Source organism: Fringilla coelebs (genome assembly GCF_963513975.1).
Source record: "Fringilla coelebs genome assembly, chromosome: 10".
Lineage (NCBI taxonomy): Eukaryota > Metazoa > Chordata > Aves > Passeriformes > Fringillidae > Fringilla > Fringilla coelebs.
The window spans coordinates 6827436-6851967 of record NC_140036.1 but is presented as its reverse complement, the minus strand read 5'-3'; the positions used below and the strand labels follow the sequence as shown (position 1 = coordinate 6851967).

Below are 24532 nucleotides of genomic sequence, written 5' to 3'. Positions count from 1 at the left end.
CTTTGTTCACCCTTGCATTTTGTACTGATTGACCATTTCTCCACAGTATTTAATACATCTCTAAATACATCCATTATCCAGCTCCCCAACAGAACTCATTGTTCAGATGCCCAAAAATAATGGGGTCATCAAGAAGTGAAATGGGATTCAGGACAAACAAATCTATTGGAAAATGTAAGAAAATTCCAAGGTAATTAATATGTTCAGTTTGGCTGCTGTTAATTTCAGGTGAACAGAAAACTGGAATAACTGGAGACAAATGTGCTGGATAACTTCTGTTTGGTTCGCAGTTGAAGAGACAAAGTCAACAGCAGGGAGACTGGATAAAATTTAGAAATTTGAAGTTCTTCCTATGGCCACAGAGGGCCCTTCTTACTTCATGCATTGCCTGGATACCCTTCTGGATTTGAGTATTTATAACAAGTTGCTGTCTTGCCATTACTTGCAGTTGCATGTGCAAGGAAGACTGTACAGCCCTTTTGTCCGTATCTGTAAAAATACTTGTGAAATTGTGCTTTTACATACAAAAGGAAAGTGCCCCATTTTTTTTTTTTTTTTAATGAAGGTTACAAGTTTACAGATGAGACCACAATTTTTGTTTATATTATTCATTTATCCCTTACAAAGTAAAACCTGCAAGTATTCTTGGACCCAAGAGTTTAAAGTTTGTATGGGATAGTAACAATGACTCACATGCTTATCCTCCCCGGATGGAATTAGCTTAAATATGTATTTTTCTGTTGCACACCAAAAGAGAAACATGTGAGACCATTCCTTTTTACTGGCTGTTATTTCATGATGATGCTTATCACCTCATGTTCAGGCTATTAACCCTTTTTTTTTCATGTCAGGCCTGTTGTTTAATTATGCTTTTAATCTGCAAAAAGTGTAAATCGGTGATCTTTGTGTACACACCTGCCAGGGATGGTCTTATGGCTAAACATTGCTCTGTCCATGGTTATGACACCTGAGCAAGCAGTAAATGGAGCAGCTGAGAAAGCAGAAACCAGGGTTGTCTGATGGAACAGACTGGGATGGCTCTTGTCTTACTGATAATGCTTTAAATCAATTCCCAGAGTGAAGGAGTAAGCAGACTTTTCCCTGTTCACAAGCTGATTATTAGGGGTTTAACAGTATGATACACTGAACCAATTCATTTGAATTGCTTTCCTAAGGCAGATCTTGGAAATTCGGATTCAGCTGTGTGTCAGTGCCAGACTTAGAATAGGCAAGACTTCAAAGTTGAGAATTTTATCCTCCCTGATGACAGCATTGAGTTTGCTGTGGATTTCTATGCAGACATGCTTTCAGTGCGAAATGCTATGGGTTGCAGTAGAAAGGAGAATGTCAGAGCTATCTGGAAGCCCAGTATGTCAGTGTCAGGAAGAGAGAGGCTTAGAACTAATGATAAAATTGAAATAGATTCAGTTTTTGCAAATGACGGCCTTCATAGGAGAGTTGCTGTTATCTAAGGTACTTTTTAGAGCAAGGTGAAGTGAGATGTTTTCCATTTTTTGATTAGAAGTTATAGAAAAAGAAAGTGGTCCTCTTTCTAATTTTGCTTATGTTTTAAGCTAAAAGGAAATTTTAATTACAGCTTTAATGGGTTTTTTTTTTTTTGTAATTCTAGTTAATGGGTGAAAATAGTGGTGTAGCACTTGAGTAGATTCAGAAAAAAGCCGACATGTCACTAGAATTAATTGTTGGGCTTATTTTTAGATTTTACATGTTTTCAACGTAATTCTACAGCTTTAGAAAAGTAATAATTCTCTGACAGTGCGTTCTCTAGAAGGTGTTGAAAGCCCTTTGCAGTTATTTGCAGTTCCACTCCTATTCTCCTTGGGTTTATCCTATAAACTTAAAATAAATGTGTTTAGTTTTTTTTTTATTTTTACAAACAAATCACTGGGATTCCTATAGTCTGTATGAATGTTAAGAGCAAACTAGAAACCTTCACAAATTACCTATAATGTGTAGTCTTTGTTAAGCTGTATGGTGCAAGAGGCTTTCATTCCCCAAACAGAAAACTCCTTTAGGAGTCTGGCTCATTATCCAGTAATTTCTGCTTGGACTGCACTCTTGATGTGTTGTGTGAATATTTAGTGATTTATGTATTGCTGAACAGAGCACTGTTCTGGAATGAGCCATTATCCCAGGCCTCCCAGGGCTGAGCTGAAATGGGGGTGTCACTGCTCCTTTGAAATACATGCATGCACTCTGAACATATTTCATGCCCTGTTTCTCTTCTGCTCAGAAACAAGCAAGAGGACAATCCACAAGGCTGTCAGTGTGGACAAAATGCAATCACTCTTTCAGCAGATGCTCTGTCTGTCATTAATGAAAGAACTAGCAGGAGAAACCTTTAGCTCATTGAACACAGTTACCTGGCTCTTTGGAACTTTTGTTTGCCCACTGACCTGTATTTTAGAGTTTGTGGTAGGTGTCAGAAATTCCTGTTCTTGCTCTCAGCTACAGCAGTTTCTGGTGTGATTATACTGGTTTGTGCATTTTTGTGATTATGAGTTTAGTGTCTTGTCAAATGAATGTCTCCTATCTTTCACTCAAAGTACTCTTGATTAGAAATAGTCCTTTTCTGACTGAAGTTATTCTCCTGAGAATCACTCTCTGCTGAGCCTGTATTTCAGCTGAAATACTTGGTTATTGTGAGTATCAAAGCAGTGTCAGAGAGCACTAGACGTACCATACAACTGGCACAAATGGATATACATTAGGTACAAAAGTTCGAAAACCTTTTTTGTTTTGAAAGAGTGACATATATTCTTTGAAGTTCAGAAAATGCTGCCTATTCTTAGATTGAGATATTTCCATTATATTCATCCACCTCAGTATGGGTTCTGCTCCTCATTGGCACCAGCTAAAACTAATGCCATTAGGAAAGCTCAAAAAAAAAAAAAAGCCTCTACTAACAGAAGTTGGTCTCTTACCTCTTTACAGTGCCGTCCTGTGGGTGGATTGTAGGGTCCTTTTGGGAAATATCTCAACGAACTCCTTCTGATGAAAGCAAACTAGGTAGAAACAGCGGAGCAAGCAAGATGATTCCAAGAGAGTGCAAAGTTGTAGAGTTGCTGAGAGCAGAGAGGGGAGCCCCTCTATATAGTGTCCTCCTTGCTCTGATAGCACATTATCAGCTCAGTCACACAAGAGAGCAGGGGAGAGGACACCCCAGCACTGAGGAGCAGTCTTCATCCCAGCTGAGCTCTTGGCGCTGGGGCTGCTGGTATAGATATGAGTATCCTGCATGAATATGCCAGTGTTCATGGTGCTTACTGAAGGCTGCTGCTGAACCTCCAGCCCTAAACACAGAATCCTTGGAGTCCCCTGATTATTTTAGGGGGGTGGAGAGATGCATTGTTTGGGGGAAATCTAGTATTAACAGACGCAACAGGACACTTCAGAATGGGATAATTCCATAATGGTGGGAAGGGGGAGGGGGAGAGGGTTAGGGAGAGGGGAGGCTGCTATGGTAACAGCTTAGCCTGTCCAGCACTTCCCTTTGCTTCCAAAAGAGAGGGTCTGTGGGAGGGCAGAGGGTTTGTGAGTGGGGTGGGGGTTGATAATGGTTTATCAGTGCAAATGGCTGAAGGCATCTCATTCAGCTGAATGAGAGGGGTCTCTTTCAGTACTCTTGCTTTGGGGTCCCCCTGTCCAGCCCTGTATAATTACTCTGCATTTGACAGTGCTGAGTAAAATTGATGCCTTTATGCTGAGATGAGCACAGCTGTGTGTTTCCTTATAATGGGGTGCTGTCTGCTTTTTCTGGACTCCGTCTGGGCGGACAGTGCTTCCAGCCCTGGGCAGAGACACTTGCTGACAGAAGGACTCAGATTTGGAGAGAATAATAATGATACTTAGCACTTAGACAGGCACCTGCCAGCTGAGAGTCATAAATGTTTGAGGCCTCACAACAACATGTGTTGTATTCTTATCCTCATTTCACAGATCTAAGGGTAAATAATTCGTCAGGGCAGAATTTTGGAAGGGGCCCTGTGAAGAACCTGCTCCTTAATCTGTAAATCTGCCCTTTCCATTTGAACTTTTTCTTTTGTCTGATGTGTTTTGGGAATGACCTATGAATCTCAGTGAGTGTTTGACATAGTGATACAGTGAAAGGAATGAAGCAGACTTGTTAGTTTTGGGACAAAGCAACCCACAGAAGTCATTCTCTGTCATTTTTCTTTTACCATAAATTCTTCCCAGCCCACAGTGTTGAAGCTAGAGGGAGAGATAATAGGCAACAGCTTCTCCTCAAAGCTCCTAAGTATTGGGCTAAAACTGGTGGCTTTCATCAGCCTTCACAAGTTTTTTTATGCCTTTGCCTGAGCCTTTCTACCATAAATTTGGGTTATCTGCCTGTTTAGAAGTGTACTTGTAATGTGTTCAAGAACTTGTGCTAGGAATGCAGTTGTTTTTACCACATAAAATTGCATGGGTCTTAATTTTCTTTGACTTAGGGAGTAAAAGGAATTTGTAGGCAACAAGAGGTCTCTTGTTTTTCCTAGATATTGAAGACTAAGGAATCCAGCCATGGTAAAAGGCATTCAAGCAATGCACTTTGCTTTGATACATTTTATTCTCTTTTTGACTTCCTCCCAGTGTTGTAATGCCTCTGCTATGTTTGGATCCCTTAGTTATAGATAGAGGGTGTTGCCACCTTTCCTTGCCCAGCTGTCAGAAAAGATCTGGAGAGTTGGAAAGGATCCCTAGAAGAATAACTGGGTAATACCTCTGATGGCACATAAATCAGTGAATGCTGGAGTAGTCTTCTAAGGAAATACAACTGTGTGACTGCTTTATGCTCATTCTTCTCTCTGCAACTGGTGTGAAACACTGGACACCAAACTGAATTATGTTTAGTCTGACCTCAGAAGACAGCTCTGTTACATAAAGTACTTCCTACAGTATGTATTAAGTGTTGTTTTAGGAGAAAGAGTTTTTAAATATTTTTTTCCTTTACTTTGTTCAACCAGGCACCTGTGCAGGCCATGCCACAACCGTGAAAAAGCCAAGGGACTGGGCAAGTACATCTGTCAGAAGTGCCACTTGATAATTGATGAGCAGCCTCTGATGTTTAGGAATGATTCCTACCATCCAGATCACTTCAACTGCACCCACTGTGGGTATGTTGCCATACTGTAAATTCTGATGGAAAAGGAGAGAGACAAACTGTTGAGTCAGCAGTGCAGTCCTTCCCAAGGTCTAAACTTCGCTGCCTTCACATTGTTATTGTTGAGCAAATAGAAATTGTGTGAGGAGAAGCTGAGATAAGTTTGGAAAAACTACAGGAATTTTATTTTGCCATTCAGTTTTCTCTTATTCTAACATAGTTTATAATGAAAGTGAAAATAGTTCCTTGACATGAATTTATCTGAAAAGGCTGTGTGCAGATTACCATAGTAGAGTTTTCCAAAAATAGGAGTTACCAGGCTGTCCAAAGTAGTTTCACTTTGAAATCCTGGATAGAAAAAAAGAGAGATGGCTCAATGAGCTGTGTCAGTTTTGTGTCCCTGTCCATTGCCATGCTGATACCTGTCTGACCTGAGTTGCTTACCATGAAGGCATTTTAACTGGTCACAGTACTGCCCCAGAATGGGTAACAGTGCAAGTAAATGTGTCAGTGTTGAGCCCTGCTAGGATGGTTCTTTCACCTGAGCTCTCCCATTCAGAGACACCTCGAGTTTTAGCGTGGCACTGTGAGTGTCCATGTAGGTGCACCTTGTATGTCTGTGAGAGCATCCAGCTGCAGACATGATGGTCTGCGTACCTTCTTGTCTGGCAAACTGAGAAGGCAATTTTAGAAAGATGAGTTGCCAATAACTGTATTTCACCAGGTAAAATGACTGTATTTGCAGTGTGAACGTTGCCTAAGTTAACTTTCAGGTTTAGTGTTCCAGCACTTGCTCCTGTGCGCCGCAGAGTTTCCCTCAGTGCCCTGAGCTGGGGTTTGTGTTGGCAGGAAGGAGCTGACGGCCGAGGCGCGGGAGCTGAAGGGGGAGCTCTACTGCCTGCCCTGCCACGACAAGATGGGCATCCCCATCTGCGGGGCCTGCCGCAGGCCCATCGAGGGCCGCGTGGTCAACGCTCTGGGCAAGCAGTGGCACGTCGAGGTGAGGCCTCCTGAACCTGACACTTCCTTCAGCAGCTCGTCTGGAACAGGGCTAATGCTGCTTGGAAGCTGTAGACATACAAGTGGTCTGTAATATATGGATTCAGACAAAACTCAGTTGCTTATGCTTGGGATTGTCTTGAACTTTTGTGAGTGAATGAGTTACACCAGGGCCATCAGGGTTCCTAATAAAGCTGTTTTCACAACTGTAATAATTTAATTTTAAAATTCATAATGATTCTTGCAGAATAGGCCTCACTGAAAAGCATTTACTTACTAATAAATGTTCCTATTTTGTGTGATGTACTTAGATATATCCTATCCAATTCGAGTTACCTGGCACATAACAGTGTTGGAATTTTTACTGAAAGCTGAGCAATTCTTGCTTTTTAAGCCTTTTCAGTTCATTGTTTCTATAATTTTCAGCTGAGTCATCACAACTTGCTCTGAAGATTTTTAGTCATCTTTGTTTCAGTCATTTATGCCTCCTAGGGCTTCACCTGAGAGAGATGCTACTGCTCATTTTGAAGTGTATTCATACAAACTATGTTTTTGTTCCTGCTTCTCTTCCCTGAAACAAGCAAGATAATAGTCCACAAGTCTATCAGGATACACATGAGATGATTGTCCTTCCAGTAGGTCTTCCACCTATCCTTAATACAACTCTTAGTCACTATAAATAGACTAAATATCTCCTCTTTTTTTTTTTTTTTTTTTTTTTTTTGCCCCATAAAGGTCTTTCCTGTCAGTGCTTGATTAAAGCATTGAGGTAACAGCTTTAAATGAAAAGGAGATTTAGATTAGAGACTGGGAAGAAATTCTTCCCTGTAAGGTTCTGATGCCCTGGGCAGGCTGCCCAGAGGAGCTGTGGCTGCCCTGTCCCTGAAAGTGTCCAAGGCCAGGTTGGAATCAGATGAGCCTTAAGGTCCCTTCCAACCCAAACTGTTCTGTGATCAAGTGTTGTGTATTGAGCTAGGATTTATTGCCATGTTTTTACCTGGTGATGGGAAAGTTGCTTTGTCTGCCATGGAATGTTGGTGTTTTTTTTTTTTCTTTTGCAGCATTTTGTTTGTGCCAAGTGTGAGAAGCCATTCTTGGGGCACCGACACTATGAGAAAAAAGGGCTGGCCTATTGTGAGACTCATTATAATCAGGTAAATTCAGCCATCTGTGATGTAGGTACTTGTTGTGTCTGGCAAATGCTTTTTCATGTTTTGTATATGCAAAGCTATGCAGATTTTGCATAATCTAAATTATAATGCAATGAAATATTAAGAAATTAGTCAGATTTAACAGAAAAATAATAGTTTTTCTTGGCAGAAAAGTGATGCTGAAAACAGAGTAGAAGTGTCTTGGGGACACTGATTTTAATTTGTGCCATTGACAGAAAATCACTGACCATGGGTTGAGATTAAAATCCCTGTGATTTTACTTCTAATGTATTTGTGTGGGCTTCTTTGATAATTCTTTCTGTGGGCACAAGGCAACTGTTGTGTTGTCTAAAACATAGAAAAGTAGATGAATTAAAACAAAAACAACAGAAAAACCAATCAAACCCTGTTCTTTCGGTGTGATTCGACTGAACAATGTTTTGGTTTGATATTTTCTTCTGTCAGATCTATAACTCTCTCACAAGAGGTAAGTGTTGCTGTTCTGACAGTAGCTGTATTTTAGCAATAGTTCTGTTTTGGGGTTTGTAGTTGAGCATCAGGAGATGTTTGTCTACACTAAGCATCATAGTCTACCCATCCTTTCTTCTCCACAGGACTTTAAGATCCCCTAACAGTGCTAGAGTGTGAGGCATCAACAAAAAAGGTTTTGTAGTATTTAGTAGTATGAGACCAAAGGAGCACAGACTATTTGGCAAGTGTATGAGAAGTTATTCAGAAGATTTAAATTGGTATATTTGGGGGGCACTGCTGTATCTGGGAATTCTTTGATTATTAGTATTTAATGTTCACACCAGCTGTGTGATTTGGGGACCATGAGTAGTCAGCAACATGAGTTTGTATTCTTATTTCTTTTCTGTGCAGCTCTTTGGAGATGTCTGCTACAACTGCAGCCACGTGATAGAGGGAGATGGTAAGATTTGTTCTCTCCTTGTTTTGGGTTGCTGTCCTTGTTTCATTTGTTAGTGCAGCTGTTGCAGTCCCACAGTTGCAAGATAAGTGTTTGTTTCCACATCTGGCCTCATTTGAATTTGGATTTAAATCTGAATTCAAACAATCCGTCAGTTTCTTCTAACTTGGTGCTTTTACTTTTGCAGTGGTATCAGCTCTTAACAAGGCCTGGTGTGTGAATTGCTTCTCCTGCTCCACCTGCAACGTCAAGCTCACACTGAAGTAAGTCAGTGTTTGTATTTTGGACCACATGAGTGAAACATTTGCCCCTAAGGCAGGGTATCAGCCTGGAGGAGCTGTGAGCCTCTGCCTCTCTGAAGGCCAATATACCTTTCCTCTGTGGGAACAGGTGCTTATAATTCTACTGATTTCAGCACTGAAAGGGAGCTGACACAGCATCCTCTCTGATCTATTTTCCTTCATTAATCTGTTCTGTAAGGAGGTTGGGTAAGAGGGGAGCTCATTTAGCAGTACAGAGGGAAGGCTCTAAACTTTGAGGAACTCCCTGTCCTGAATAACCTGCAGCCTCCATGTCTCCTTAACTGTGGTTATTCCCCTCAATAACAGTATTTGCTATTGCATAGATTATTTTGAAATAAAATACTGTGCTATTTACCTCAAATATCTAGAAGAGGGGCAGAAAAAAAGCCAGGAAAAATGTAGGACTTTCTCAGGTTCAAACCCTTATCCTACTCTGGTAGCTGGGTTGGCTTCACTGGCCGTATGAAGGAGCTCTAATTCATCCCAAAGGGGACCTCTGAAGTGACACTTGTATTCTACAGTAACAAAATTATTATTCTAGACTGCTACATGTAAATGTATAGCAAAATCTCACTCCTTATTTCCCTAGCAATACTAAAGACCTCAGTTAACTGACAAGAACCTAGTCTCTACACTTGCGTCACCAGATGAGGAAATGAGTTGTTTTATAAATGGAATAGAATGCTTGCAACAACACTGATGTAGATGCATGGATATTTTAATTAGTGAAGCATATAGTTTGCAAATACCATTTTAATAACTGTTCTTTGTGTTAAAGGAATAAATTTGTGGAGTTTGACATGAAGCCTGTGTGCAAGAAATGCTATGAGAAATTCCCTCTGGAGCTGAAGAAACGTCTGAAGAAGTTGTCAGAGCTGGCATCCAAGAAGATCCATCCTAAAGCTTTAGATTTAAATTCTGCTTAAAGCCAACAGGTCTGTCAGTCTCCTGACTGCACTCTTAACACAAGCTGCTGCTCACTGCAGCTGTTGATTACAGAAGCAATTTCTCAGAAGTGGAACCAAAGATAAGCAGTACCTTCCCCTGCTTCTGGTGATGTCTCTTGCATCTAGACTGTCCCTTTTCCCAAGCAATTCTCTATTAACACTGTCAGGAAGGGGAGTATGAGTTCTGCTTGAGCAGTGCACATGCTGATTATTAATTTGCTACTAACATTGCATTTTGCCTTTGTGGAGCTCTACACAGTCTTTCCTTCCTCAGTTGAACCCTACTACTCTTTCCACTCCTCTAGTCTAAGGAATATGGAAAAAGTGGTTAAATGTAGAAAGAAACGTCAGATTTGCTCTTTCTCAGTCAGAGTATCAGAATTTTTCTTCTTACTCTGGGTGAAGCAATTTTTAGGTTTTTTAATATATAGGCAAATAGTCTGAAAGTTGTGATTCTTTACTACATGTGAAAAATTCTGGTCTTTCTCCAGATTCCTACAGAGAATATATGGGTGCCCTATCCCATATCCCAGTCCTTCTGATATGTAGGTTTACTGGGCAAGCCCAGGAACCAGTAGCTATGGCATCTGCACTGCCTGCTACGTGTTAAGGCAGCTAAGAAGTTTCCTTTGCTGCTTCTGTGCTCAGTACTAAGGAGATTTCAGCTGTCAAGGCCATGTGAGTCTCTTCAGAGTAGTTGGGCTCTCCTTAAGGAGAAGGTGGCTATGGGAAATGAAACATTTTATTAGAACTGACACTAATTTTCTCTGGTTTTTACTACTACATGACTGGTAGAACTTCTGCTGGGCAACACAAAGCGTGTCCTGTCCATTGGCATAGCTGATATTTATTGAGGCAGTGTGGCTGGAGCATTGGTTACTCTTCTGCATAAGGAAATGGAATAAATAATATGGTACCAATTTAAGCACTTCAGTTTTCCCATTCTCACTTTATTTGCCAGCCAAGTATATGCTTGTTGGTCATGCTTCAGAAAGTCCAATTACATCAAGGTGTTTCTAATGTTTACAGTTTGTAGCAAATGTGTTATGCAGAAAAAAAAACCATTTTTCTTAAAATTTTTACCCAAATAAGAGCCCCATTCATCTTTCTTTTTGAGACCCGAGTTTACTTAAGGAGAGGATCTCAAACATGATGCTAACATCTCAAGGATATAGCCCAACTCTGAAATTTGGCCTGTCACCAGTGAGGTTTCACTGGTCCTACTGTCTCTGCTACCACAACCCAAGGTGCTGCGAAATTTACTGGTTTTGGATATTCTCAGTACTTCTTTAGAGGTGAGCCATCAGCAGTGCTGTTCCTGAGCCCACCTGCACGATGTATGAGCCCAGTAAGCTTTTGAGTCCCCCAGAAGTGACCCCCATACTTCCTTGTGCTGGACTAAGCTGAGCAGCCTGAAAATCCCTTTCCATGAACAGTTGTGGGACTGGAGGACTACTGTCCTTTGCATGATTTAAATATTCCAAAAAGTGACTGGTCTAGTTGGTCAAATGAACATGGCAGTTGGGCCTAGACAACACCCTGCAGCCACAGGTGAATTAGGTAGCAAGAAGTTAAAGCTTCCCCACTTCTTGTGTGTGTGAGCAGCAGTTGGATTGGGGCAATAGTCTGCCTTAGAATTATTGTGTCACCATGCTTGCTGGATCAATACCCATGGAACTGCACCAGTGCTACCAAAGCAGTGGTAGGAAATCCTGGATAACTGATCAGAATCCCACACGTGAGACCATCTCTTAGAGCTTCACTGCCTTTGCTAACTCAGTTTCCCTCAGCTGCTTTGCTTTTTGTTGCTGTAAGTTACCATAACCTTTTAACTGGGTTATGCTGTATCCACTCTAACAAGGGGTAGGCCTAATTTTAGCAATAAACTCTTTCATCTTCTCCTGATCAATTTGCACTGTAGATTCCAGTAACAGTAGTTGCTTGTGTCAGTGCTTTAGGAGAACACGTGGCTATTCATTGTTCTCTCACTGGCCTTAAAATGGTCTTTTAGCTAAGGGCACAAAGAACAGCATGTCTTTTGGTGCAGTAGTGTGGCCCTGCAAAGACCCCCATTTACAATCAAACCTGTTGTTTGGCATTTTGTCACAGCATAAAACACTTGAATTCTGACCTAGGTGCAGCTCAGTATGTTATGCAGATTCTTCTCAGCATAAAGCATTCCAGTCTGTTCCTGTCATCTCAGTCACAGGCCCTGTCTAATGCTGAATCTGAGCAGCTGTGTATTCCCAGCCTCCTGGGAATTGGTGGGGGAACACACAGTCACACATTTCTGGTAAATATGGGAGGACTAAGTAACTAGCAACCAATAGGGAATGTTCTTTTCAGCAGCCACTCACATTCAGCAATGGAAGATGCATGTATGTGAATGGCATTACTTCTGTGCTGCCAGTGAATTTTAATGTGTGCTTTCACCTTGTCTCGTGTTAGAGATTTGGCAGACCTAGAAAGTTTCAGAGTTCTAAGGAGCCTTGATATCATTCTCTTTGATAAGCTGTTCAGTTCTCTAGGGTTTGGAATATGTCCTCATCTTCAGGATGTTTAGCAAAATTAATTGGTGAACAAAATAATTGTAATCCCTGATCTCTATACTAGTGGAGAGCAATATTCTCTTATATTGTTAATTTTTCATAAGTATTTTTCTTATACTTCTGGTGCCCATAGCCTGCAATGTGCAGAGTTACAGTAGTTTATATTACCAACACACCTTTTCTGTGAGAATGGAGTTGAAGGAGTAGGAGAAATAACTAAATGGCTTAAAAAAATGCATCTTCCTCTACTTCTGTCAGTCTGCTTTTTTAAAACCAAGTAGAAAATAGTGCAAACTCACAAGTTCTCCTTAGTGCCTTGGTAGGCTGACAGGTTGGGTTTTGTTTTCTTTTTAATTTAGTTAAGGTGTCAGTGAGAAATAAGATGCATGCTTTTTTCCATTGCTGTAAATAGACCTGCTGGCCAAATTCTTCCTAAGCATCACACCACTGGAGAGTAGAGATTTATATGAAGGTTGAGCTTGGCTCAGAAATCTACACTTAATAGAAGATGTCTCATTCTATACATTTATATTTATACCTAATTCATATTTATACCTAATTAAAATCACTAACACTCACTGAGTACACTTGAAAATGGCTTTGCTTTTAGAAAGCATGGTATGTGAAGCTTGTTTTTATGGGTATGCTAATCACTTGCAGTGTTTCTTTGTGGCACTAATCCTCTTTCTAGATTTGTGTCCTGGTGTTTTTACAGCAGTTGTGCAAACACTGATCAGCCTTTTGTAGAGAGAATTCCTGATGTGGCATGGCTGGTATTAGATGATATGACTGACACTTTGCAGAAGTGATTGGATGGGGAAGGAATAGATTGCAGGCAAGCATGTAATATAAATATGGTTATGCTAGCTTGTAAAGCACTGTTAAGTGCTGAGGGTAGTAGACTGAGAAAAGAATTAGCAGCTCCCTGCCTTGGTTCAGGCCTTGATGGGTTCTGCACCATGTAGAGCTCTCACTTTATCACACATTGTTTGAGCTGTCTAACCAAAGCACATGATTGTAGATTGAAATGCTGTAATACTGTGCCTTTGTATGTTCTTGTATTAAAGTTAACTGTAATACATTTTAAATCTTTACACAAAAAAGAAAAACGAAGAAAAATTCTTTAGTGTACAGTTAATGCCATATTTTCAGTGCTTAGCCAGAGCCTGTTACCCATTCTGAGAGTGCTGAAACCTGAGGCACTGCTGTGGTGAATTCATGTTTTGGACCCGTGCTGCTTCTGTGGTGATGTGTTGGTTGATGAGCATGTGCAGAATGGGGTATCATCCTTTTAGTGGCTGTGTTGTACAAATTGTGTTGTGTAGGTAATGAGCAGATGGGATACTATGATAATTTACAGGATGTAGTGGATATTTGGTTGATTTAGGTTACATGGATCTGGAGCAAACACTGATTTGGTTAAAAAAAGACATTGTTGTTGATTTTCTGCAGTCTTTTATTTAAAAACCAGAAACAATACAGTTTGGCTGCAAGATTTCTTTTTTGTACAGGTGAAGTGTTGAACATTACTCGCTTAATAGCTAGTTAGTTAGATCAGACACTGGGTGACAAAACCACTCTGGGATATTAGACTCCAGCATTTCCATTGCCAGCAATGGACATTACAGCAGGAGCCTCTAACTGCTTGCAAAAAGATCAACTATTCTGACAGATGTGGCACTCATTTAGATGCACAAAGAGAGTGGAGCTCTTCCCTGCCACCCATATACAAAACTCCCACCAGCATTTGAATTTTGCACACACATGTCTGAGGGAACAAGACAACCATTGTGCATCCATTGGCAAAGTTGAGAGATCAGGCAGAGGTGCTTTTCCAGCACTGCCAGATTGTGTCTCAAGGAACTTGGTGTAAATGCTTTAAGACATGTTCATGTTTCACTGGGAGTGAGAGACGAGTACTTGACCTGAGGGGGAAGCAGCTAAGCTTGCTCCCACCACAGTCTCTATCTGCTTTACACACTGAGAGCACACTCTGGTTCCTGTGGCACCAAAGCTGTGTTTCTACAAAGCTCTTATGAACAAGTGCTGAATCAAATTTTACCACTCAAGCTGTCTGCTAACCAGGAAGCAGAAAAGATCGGGACAAATGAAAGCTATTATTCTTGTCTCGTGAGGGAATGTCTGCATAACTCCAAACAGAACATTCTTGTGGAGCAGAAAAGTCTCTTTTCAACAGACCTCTGTTAGACTGAGTTCTTCAGTTCTGATTTGCACTGAATAGCTCATCTATATCTTGAAATAGGAGCAACTAAACATGATGGACCCAAACCCCAGACTCATTTCAGAGCTTACTAGAAATTGTACAGTAGAAAATGGTTGTTAGTTTACAAGAGCATTATAACATATGGAAGAAAGAAGACTATTTAATTTAAGCAAGGCTGTGGTAAGTCAGGGGACAACATCTTACCTTTCAAACTGTCCAGTTATGTACTACTAAAGGGCATTTCTCCACTCTTAGAGTTGCCAACTCTAAGAGTGGGGAAATGGTGGAAAAAAATTACCTTTGTTTCCTAAGACTCTTGGAGTTTGTACATTTGGTAAGAGCATGTACAACAAGGGGCATTTTCTTTCCAAAAGGAAGACAGCTCTTCATGTGTGTCTGGCTTTGAATATAGGAGATCCAGGCTATTAGAAGGGGCCCTCACAGGGATTCCACACTCCCACAGAGCATTAAAGTCCATCCAAACTTTCTCTAAATCCAGTATCTGAATGGAATTTTCATACTACATCTAAGACAGAAGTGTTAAAGATATTTGAAAGCACATTCTCACTTAAGTTTCTCTTGCGCTAATATTTCAGCCACTCAGTTCATTCAGTGCGTGATCAGAAGATCGATCAACAAGATTAATATTTTTTAAATGGCATTTCTTCTGGGATATGAAGTTACAGGTCGTTTGGCACGAGTACAGGTCATGGGCTCTATTTCCACTCTCAGGCTGGGATGTTCTTTTGCTTGTTTACAGCATTCATGAGCAGGCGTACGTAGGATGTTAACAGGTCATCCATTTTGTAACCCTGTCAGGAAAGAAAAAAAGTCTTAAATCTCTCAGGGAGCTCCAGAAACAAAAATAACTATCATTTCCTCCCCTGTTTATCATCTTCTCAGGTTCTTCCTTACATGGACATATTTTCTTTCAATATCTGTCACTGTTTTAGTTATTTATGGTATAATTGGTATAATTATCATATATATGGTACAATTATTTTGGTATAATGCTGCACTGGTATTTATCTGTTTTCACACCATCTTTTGTAGCAATCTGGGTTGGAAAGGAAAAATTAGGATTTTGTTGTGTTTTGGTTGACAAAACTCTTCTTACCAGAGATGTCTCACATAAGAGCCGGTTTCCTCGTACCAGGTTCCCTATGGTCATGTGAAAATACGTGCTCCCACTGCTCCAGTTGGAGATCTTATTGAAGGGGTAGACTACTAAAATATCCTGTAAGGGGAAACAAAGTGATCTATAGAACATTTCTCAAATGAAAACATGCTGTTACATAAGAAAACCTGTAGAGCCAGAGAATTCTTTCCCACTTCATTTATAAAAATAGTGGATCAAGGTAGTTCTTGAATCCAGGTTAGTGGTATATTTTATTTTTACCAAACAGGTAAATCTTAATCACACTAATGAGACTTCCTTTGATTATATATTGATTTTTGCCTTAGCATACTGCCATTAGGTTTATAATAATCCAAACTTGTCTTCTAATTTGTTTGGTTATTGAAAGCAAATAGTGATACTCCCTTTTCCTGAGACCTTGGTAAGACCAGACTGTTGGGGTTAGACTGCAGCTAAACATGGCTATTCAGAGTGATCTGTTAGACAGCTGGGGCTTCCTGCAAGCATTTTTCTGAAGCAGGTTCCTGGCTGCACTGCCCATTCATCTTCCTGATCTTACCACCTTGCCAGGCCTACCATGATTCCCATGTCTTTTTTTCAGAGATGCTCTATCCTGTTCCTTTCCAGAGTAGAAACTGCAAAGAAGTGATTTGAAGCAGTAACATTTTCTTGAGTTTCACACAGAAAAAAATTGAATAGTGAACCTCTATCGTCTCCTGCCATTCCTGGGCAAAGTCCTGTCACTGTCCCTATATTAGCAGAGTCTGTTCAATCCTTCCTTAGATGGACCTGTGAGAAGCAGCTGTTACCTTTGTCTTCTGATGTATCACTGAGACTCCTTGCTTGTTGATTGCAATCAGTACAATCTCTGGGAAATTGGGCTCCGAGGCTTGCTGTAAATAAGTAACACAGCAAGGTAAGCAGAAAATTGAAATATTATCTCAGGGGCCTAGTGACCTTTAAGAGTGTCCAGTGCTTCTTGTTCTCTTTCCCAAATGAACACTGAAACATTTGGCTATATATTTATGACTTGAGCAAATGCTACATGACAGCAGAATCAGGTCCAGTATTTACTATGCTGTCTGATAACAGGTTTAATTATTGATTGCAAACCATTTAAGAGCCTAGTGAGGAGAAATTAAAGGTAACACATGGGAAATTATTCTTGGGTGATAGCCACTCTCAAATGAGAGGATTAGTACCATTCTGTTCTGAGGGAAGAGTCACCAAAGAGAGATTTAGCAGCATTTTCTTGTGGAGAGCAATGACAGGACAATTTAGCCCCCTACAGCTACTACACAATTGTAGTAGAGGTATTATAACTAGTGCAACAACATGGCCAGTAAATAACAAGCATAGTTTAGAATGGATAAAGAATCTGCCTCCCAATTGAGAAGAAACTGAGTTTTCCTCTATAGATTACAGGAATTCAGCTTTATAATGTATTTCTACTTTCAGACATGGAATTATAGTCAGTCTGCATCCCTTGGTACTGATCTACTACCAAATCCACTCAGACAGGCCTTCAAACCTACCTTCACCTCAAAAAAGGCTGATCCAAACGTTGGCCACCGGTGTATCATTTTCAAGAAAGCAATCTTGGCCTCATCCACAGTTTTTCCTTCATGTTTAGTATATGCTGCAATAATGCTCTGTTTAGAAGAGGATACAAAGCCAGCTGAGTTGGAGACAGGCAGGTTTCCAATCCCTAGCCTTAGCACTAAAGACAGCATCAGCTCATCACCACAATCAGGCTTTTTGCCACAGCAGTAGAAAACTGAAAATGAAGACAGCTGCTATGCCATGGGGCAAGGTGAAGCTAGAACCCTCTTGTGTTCCTTATTCCTCTGCTGAGTAAAGGAAGCCCAGCAGCCTGAGGAAATGGACTTCAGGGCAGAGGGGCAACGTGAGATAAAACTCAGCCTGTGTTCAACACCCACAGACAAAAATTACATCTTTGGCTGAAAAATAGAGGGTGAATTTTACCTTCATATTTGAAAGAATGTCCTGTGTTTTCCTTAGCAGACAAAATGGTAAGTACCTGCTGAAACCTCCTTGCCCTTTTTGTGGATAAAAGAGCCTTTTGCTGTAAGTAGCGTGGACATGGTGCAAAGAGCTTGATTTGCTGCCAAAGAATACTTATAAGACATCTTAATTTTCTATTTCTGTCCAATATCCTCAACTTCTGAGTCCCATCACTGGCTCTCCTATCTCTAACTCTTTTTCTGGGTGCTAGGAATAGATTAGTATCTCCAAGAAAGATGCACACTTCAGATAAGCTATCCAGGCCTGCAGATATGTCTCAGAATTTTGGTAGAGTATGTAAAATCTGGATTGTAAGAGGTAAATCCTCTTGCTATCCTGCTGGCAGTTCCAGCAATATCCAATACCATCCCTCCAGAGTACTTTCAAAGACCATCAGATCAAAAATGTAGTGTGGCTCAGTGTGTTTTCTCTACTAAAGCTCTGTAACTGCAATATGACTAATGAAAGCTGATGTTTTTACCTTCTTCCATTCATCTGGTGCCACTGCTCGGAGCAGATTGTCTGGCACCAGCTCCTTCAGGATTTTGGGGATGGCTGCCAGCTGGGTGCGGTCGTTGTTGAAGCGCGCTTTATAAATCAGCCCCGCCAGCTGCACAGCTTCATCCTTGGAGCACTTGTGGTAGCCTCTGAGGTACTTTGGCAGCTCCTGGAAGAGACCAGCTCTGAATCCAGACAGAATAGACTTAAACATTCTAAATTTGTGAGGTCAGGACACAAGTCTTGCCAAACACGGTCCAAGGACATCCCCAGAACTTTTAGCTCCTTCTGAAGGTTCTCTGGATGATCTTTAAAGAGCCCACCTGAAACTTTTCTGTGATTCTCTGATTAATGGAGCAAGATGAGCATTTCCACACTATAGTGAGATAAAGAAGCTGTACTCAACATGTTCAGTACAGCTCAGGTGGGAACACTGGGAGAAATAAATCTGTTCTGAGACTTAGCTGTGCCCCCCCCTCTGGAGGAGATATTCCTCTGGAGGCTCTATAATGCAGGCTTTCAAGAAGGAGACAGTAATATATCCTACAGACTTAATCTCACAAGAAATTAAGGTATCACAAGATAACTCTTCTTTAGGGAGCTGCTTACCTGGTGGTAATGGAAAATGGTATCAGCTTTCAGATCCTTGCCAGGAGTGACATTCAGCCACAGCTTTCTCATGAAGTACACCTCATAGGCCACAGACAGAGCAGCCCCTAAGGAGATCAGATCTTTTTAGTGTTCTCTGTGTCACTGATAGTCCTACAGTTTTTAAAAGGCTTGTGAATTTCTTCAGAAAAGTAATTATGGTTTTAATAATAACAAACAAAATTATAGCAAAACAACACAAAAAGCCATTTTAGATGACAAAATAAATTATCACTTTTCAGTTCCTGGAAACTGCTCATACAATGATCAGATGGAGGAGAAGCTGAGGGACTACCATTGAGTGTTTGTTACTGGTGCTCATGACAGCTGCCTGCAGGTGTGCAGTACACCCAAATTCTCTTACACAGATGTGAGTACAATTTCTGATGGCTGTACTACAAATGAATTGTGATTTACTGCACCCACATCTTTAAACTGATTTTCAGAGCTCCTAGCAGCTACATCAGCTGAGGGAAGAGAAGTTAGAAGGTCTTAGATACATAGACAGAGCTTCAGGGAGTTCAACCTCAGCTGTCCTGAAATATGCAAAGGTGAGGACAAATTGAGTTTGAGTTTGATACTGGTTTCAAAATGTATATTATCCATTGGGGGGGGGGGGGTGGGGGGGGGGTGGGAGGTGGGGATGGTAAGTGCAAGGAATTGCTGCTGTTATTATTATTACATTGTTTTATTCTAACAAGTGGTTCCTTGACAACATAATGTGTTTGGGTATCAGCAGGTAATAACCTGGTTAAAAATTTTCTAACAACTCAAGGAATGTGAGTGACACTCTGTAAAGAACCTGTTTGTTAGTGTTGGCTGATTATTAGTATTTGAGGATGGTATTTGAGGATCAACCCAAGTAACTTGCATATATCCAACTGTGTGTTTTGGACAACAACAGGTCAAAACCAATATTCTGTATCAATTTCAAATTTCTGGAGAGATCCCTCCCCAGAAACGTTCTGGTGTTTTTGATAGCCAGTGCTTGGCTGCATCAGATCACTGGATCTTGCTGCTGGTGCAGACATTAACCATGTATGTACAAACAAAAATTACACAAGACTCTGCTAAACACTTCCCAAGATGGAGTGATTCCTACTGGATGGATCAGCTGCTTTCCAGTTTAACACAGCATCTCATGGAACTTCTTGTCATGCTGGCATTCTCCTTACCATCTTTTCCTGGCCTGTTCCTTCTGTTCCAGTCTGTCACCTGCCTTAGTGAGTCAAAGAAGTAGTCTGCTTCATTCTGACTGATCACCTGCAGATGCCAAGCAATGAAGGAGAGAAAGGAGGAGTTAGCACATCATATAAAATACTGCCTGTGCCACATACCCAGGTATCAGGCTAACTTATCTTTCCCTGTCTACAGTGAGAGGGCAGAATTATAGCGGGAAAGAAGTAGAAAAATAGGAGGAGAAAGGCCCAATTGACTTATATTTCATACGGGGATCTTTATTGCATCTTCTGTTGCTTTTTGCTTTCCAGGTTGCTTATTGAAGTCAAGCTGAAGACGCCTACCTTATTCCCAGTCTTCTTCCCTTTGTAACGTGTTGTTACATACTGGGTTTCTCTTTTCAGGAAGGCAACACACCAGAACCTCCCTGTGCTAGGGCTCAGTGCTGTCTTAATCAGAGATTCAGAGAGAAGGGACCTCTCAGTGAGACAGCCAGCCCAAGCTTCAGCTCAGGCAAGGCAGGCTCCCAACAAACCAGAGAGTGATTAATTGCTGCTGGTTGCCCCTGTTTTCCCTAGTCCTAGTGGACACTGTACATGTGCAGCATATCTGGGCAAAGTCTGGGTGAAAAAGGGTTGAATCCAGCAGTATGCAACCATCTTAGCAGCTGCTGGAAGGCCTACATCTCTGCTTTTAGTGCCACCTGGCTACTGGCAGAATGATAGAAGCTCTGCATCTTTATCCAGCTCCTACACGAGACTGAAAATAATTGTCAACTGCTAAAAGTTCAAGTTTAGGTTGTATCCCCTCAGTAAGACAGAAGCAGTAATAATTTGCTCTGGTCCTTGGCTTTGTATGGTTGTTTAGGTGGCCTGGTAAATAAATACACATTATCTGGTAATAAATACGTATTAAGAGAGGAGGGGCAGCCTGGCTACCCTGCCAGAGAAAAGGAGGAGTTACCTTGTCTGCAATCTTCACAAAGAGGCTGAAACCTTCCCAGGAGTGCAGCTGCAATTTGGAAGCGATGTTCTGACACAGAGTCTGGATTTTGGTGTTTGTTCCCACATCAAATGTCTATGAGATAACAAGACTCTTGTTAGACAGAGGAGAGTAAAATAAGAATACTGAATGTCTTCACCTCTGCTCCTGGATGAGCACATCATGGCTGGAATAATGGTCAAGGCTGGGAGTGCTCACCAGTTCTGTTTCGTTGGGGAAGCAAATCTTGTGTGAGATCTTAGTGTTGTTCTGTAAGATCGCCTCAACCTCCACAGGATGAGGTGCCCACTTCCTGCAGCCACTCCTGGAAAATGTCACCACCATCATAAGAGACATCAGTTTAATTATTGAGGAAATGAACAGCAGTATTCCAGCCAAACCACACACACCCTCCAAAATGCCAGTACTCTGTGATGGGGCCTGCTCAAATGGACCTCCACCCAGTCCAAATTCAGTGTATTAAGAGCAAGAAACTGAGGGTCTAATTAGCATGTAGGGTGAAAGTCTGTTCTGCTCTGCAAGGATGTTGCATGAATAAGGCACCTTCCTAGCCAGCACCATTGCCTCTTCTATGGATTCAGCAGCATTTTTCCTTACTGACACGTGAAAATAGCAGCTACAAGGAGAAATACATTTTATTTAATTCCTGCATCAGCAAAAAGATGTGTATTTGGATACAAAATTACTTGGAGCCCAAGTACCAAAAAGTCTGGAGGGCTGCTTGAAAGCATTTTATACAAGAGCTGAAGTGCAATCACTGAGTTAGGAGGTGCTTAAGCTGTACAAACCAAGTTCTTTGAAATTATAGCTCAGAGCTGCCTTTTACAGCCAGAACTGGCCCTGAAGTTTCAGTCATGCCAGAATCTTGACATAGTTAAAGTGAGAACAAATCTAGCAAATTACCTCCTGGGGCTGGGAAGTTCCTGTCCTCAGTGGCACAGAGCAGGCTGTTCAGGTATTTTGAACACCATAGCTTATGGGCCTCTCACATGGGGTCGGTCTCTCAGGAGGAGGTTAGTCTTTAATTGTGTGGATTTGAAAACTATTTTTTTTTCCATTCAATAAAGCATCATTTCCATTTGGAAAAGGAAAACTTGACTGTGACCAAGCTGAACAGCATGTGCTTTGTACTGTGCAGGCACTGTACGAAGTGGGGACCTGCCCTACTCAGTCACCTGTTCTTGACCTGGCATCAGAGGGAGGCCCTGGGAGCTCAGGGAGTTGCAGCAGTTTGGCTGCAGAGGCACAGGGCTACCGACCTCTCCTTGCAGCCTGAGCTAGGAATTCACTGCCACGGTGAGATCTGCTTAACACCCATCAGCGTGGTTCCCTGGCCAGGATTCTGGGGGTGACGCTGTGAAGTGGTTTATGGCAGAAAAGATGTGTACCCAAGGGCTCAGTTGGGTTCCCCTGTGTGTATTTAGGTCAATCCTTTGACCTGCCTGCTCTACCCTTTCCAAAGAGAGCCAGGTTACAGGGAGAATTTGGACTAGATGATCACTAAAGATCCCTTCCAATTGAAATAGTTTATTCTATTCTGTCCTAAGCAGAGATGCAAGTTTAATCTTGGGAAAAGAACTGCTCTTAGAAGATAAGATTTGTCTTTGTTCCCCTTCCCATCCCCCAGGCTTCAGATCTGGGGCAGTTTAGCAAATAAAATCTTCCTTCCAAGCAGCCCATTCTGCTTTCCCCTCCCTATTTGCTTTCTCTAAAGAAGCTCTGTACAGCTCAACAGGGCTTAGAGCAAGAATAGCACATGATATAGGGAGGCAGGAATTTTTAAGTCTTCTCCATAGAAATAAACAATGAATAGCATTCCTTGCCATGCATTTTTCAGACACTTCAAAAGTGAGTTCAATGTGTGGTGACTTTTCACCAGCAGTGCCAAACCCCATCAACTGCAAGGGGGATATCCACTGTGTTAGTGTTCCCCTAGAGCCTGACCTGTGGGGCTCAGAGACCAAACATGTGGCCCAGCCTGAGGGAAAGGGGAAGATGCAGGAGCTGGAAGGAGAAATCACTGGGCAGATTCTTTACTGCTGAGGTCTGTGGCAGCCAAGTGGTAAATCACAGCACCATCAAAAGGGGGAAGGCTGCAGTCAACCCTGATGCCAAACCTTTGTTCTCAGAGGGGCAAGCTGGGTTTTTCCAGTGCTTGGAGGAATCTAGGGAAACCTTTCCCTTACAGTTCAGTGATCCTTCCTGAAATCCCGTTAGCCCTTCCTCTCTGTCTGGTTTTGTAATGTCCCTTAGAACGACAACTCATACAGAAGCTCAGGAAGCACTGGGGTTTGGGGATCTTGTTGCTTCAGCCTGGGATAATGCCAAGTGGATGGAGGAGTGCCTTGCTGTGAGCAGCCAGGTAAGAGTCAGGGCTTTGTTCTTTTGGGTTTTTTTAAAGAATAGGAATTGATTGTATTGATCCTTTCAACAAGGACATGCTGCCTCACCAAAGAAAAGTCAGGATATCATCAGTGGCATCATTCCAAGCTGCATGCCCTTTAGGATGTTTTAAATACCCAGCTCTGGGAGGCAAGTGATTATGTGTGGTGATGAACTTTTTAAAATGCTACTAACTCTGAAAGAAAAAAGTGAAACTGTGACCTAGACCTCTCTTCAATGGTTCAAAGTCCATAAAGAAAGTTAAAAATAATGATCACTTTAAAAACCAAGATGTAAAGAGGAAAAGGGAAGTGACAGTTGCACTGTTTTAGCCTGTGTGTTTCTGGGACCTGATTATTGCCATTTGAACACTTTGAGCTGGTTATAGGCCAGATTATTTACCTCATTACTGTCTGAATCCTCCGACGGCAGCCCGGGGCCAGTGTTTCTTTCTGGCGTGTCTCTATGAACTTCTGGGCGTGTTTGAGCAGTGACTTGCTGGGTGGGAAGAGGCCAGTGCAGAGCCAGAGGAGCTGCCAGCCCTTGGTCTCACTGTACCTGGGAACACAAACCAACAGTTCTGCTACAGCCACATATAATTCTCTGACCACACACCAGCTACAGGGAAGAGAAATGCACTCCCATCGTGGATCCATTGTGCAGAGCTGCAAATCAGCTGAGCCTTCACCCAGGCTCTGACATTCATTTGCTGTGCAGCAACCACAGCCTGCATGTGAAGATAATGACAAGTCCTGCATAAGAAATACTCATGACAGATGCAAACCTCATGGATAAATATAGATTCCAGTTTAGCAGACATCTTAGCAGCCATGACCCTGATGCCATCCTCTTGGAAAGCCACTGCTGATTTGGTGTTCAAGCTCATATGTATTCAGATCCTGGTTTCTAAGTGGATGTATTCAGCTGTCCTCTGCACTGGCCAGCTTTGCTCAGGGCATGAACACTTTGCATGCACTGGCTTCCCCTTACATGTACTCCTGTTCTGAAAAATGAACATGCTGATAGCATTATGTTGTGAGGTATATGCAGTTCTTAAATGTTCCAGATCAAGCTGGTACTATTTTACAGGTGGAAATCCAGTTCTTCCAGCCTCTGCATCTGTGAAATCTGCCAGTTGAAGCTCTTCTGGCACCTTGCCCTCACCATTAAGAAGGGCTCTGTAGCCTTGAGGTGGTCAGTCAGTCATTCTGCCTCAAAGCCAGGAGCAGTGTGCCAGCCACAGCACACTTCAGCTGTGTCCAGAGATTGCTCTGAAATGCTCACTGGTGTGAAGTGTTTTGGTTGGGAAAGTCAGCATGTCTGGCTCTGAAAGGGCATCAGACTTCACTGAATAAAGAGGTTCTGGCTTCTTTATTCCCATTTACTGTTCTAATTTTGCAGATGATGGCAGACTATTTTAATCCCATTTATACTC

At 41.7% G+C, this 24532-nt stretch overlaps 2 protein-coding genes across 4 annotated transcripts in view; one reads left to right on the top strand and one right to left on the bottom strand.

Annotated features, from left to right (window-relative positions):
• The window catches only part of LIMS2 (LIM zinc finger domain containing 2), a 29239-nt gene extending 15768 nt beyond the window's left edge, over nucleotides 1-13471 (top strand). For all 3 annotated transcript variants that reach the window (XM_084212698.1, XM_084212697.1, XM_084212699.1), the window contains exons 5-10: nucleotides 4989-5138; nucleotides 5975-6125; nucleotides 7186-7278; nucleotides 8158-8206; nucleotides 8391-8466; nucleotides 9284-13471. In XM_084212698.1, the coding sequence (XP_084068824.1) occupies nucleotides 4989-5138; nucleotides 5975-6125; nucleotides 7186-7278; nucleotides 8158-8206; nucleotides 8391-8466; nucleotides 9284-9431 (667 nt within the window). In that variant the 3' untranslated portion in view covers nucleotides 9432-13471. The remainder of the gene's footprint in view (nucleotides 1-4988; nucleotides 5139-5974; nucleotides 6126-7185; nucleotides 7279-8157; nucleotides 8207-8390; nucleotides 8467-9283) is intronic.
• Nucleotides 13472-14953: 1482 nt separating this feature from the next.
• Nucleotides 14954-24532, bottom strand: part of MYO7B (myosin VIIB) — a gene marked incomplete at both ends in the record, with an annotated part of 44798 nt that continues 35219 nt past the window's right edge. Inside the window, 10 exons of the mRNA XM_084212483.1 lie at nucleotides 14954-15037; nucleotides 15343-15462; nucleotides 16173-16256; nucleotides 16899-17015; nucleotides 17870-18055; nucleotides 18496-18602; nucleotides 19710-19797; nucleotides 20677-20790; nucleotides 20914-21019; nucleotides 23500-23655. Coding sequence (XP_084068609.1) covers nucleotides 14954-15037; nucleotides 15343-15462; nucleotides 16173-16256; nucleotides 16899-17015; nucleotides 17870-18055; nucleotides 18496-18602; nucleotides 19710-19797; nucleotides 20677-20790; nucleotides 20914-21019; nucleotides 23500-23655 — 1162 coding nt within the window. The remainder of the gene's footprint in view (nucleotides 15038-15342; nucleotides 15463-16172; nucleotides 16257-16898; nucleotides 17016-17869; nucleotides 18056-18495; nucleotides 18603-19709; nucleotides 19798-20676; nucleotides 20791-20913; nucleotides 21020-23499; nucleotides 23656-24532) is intronic.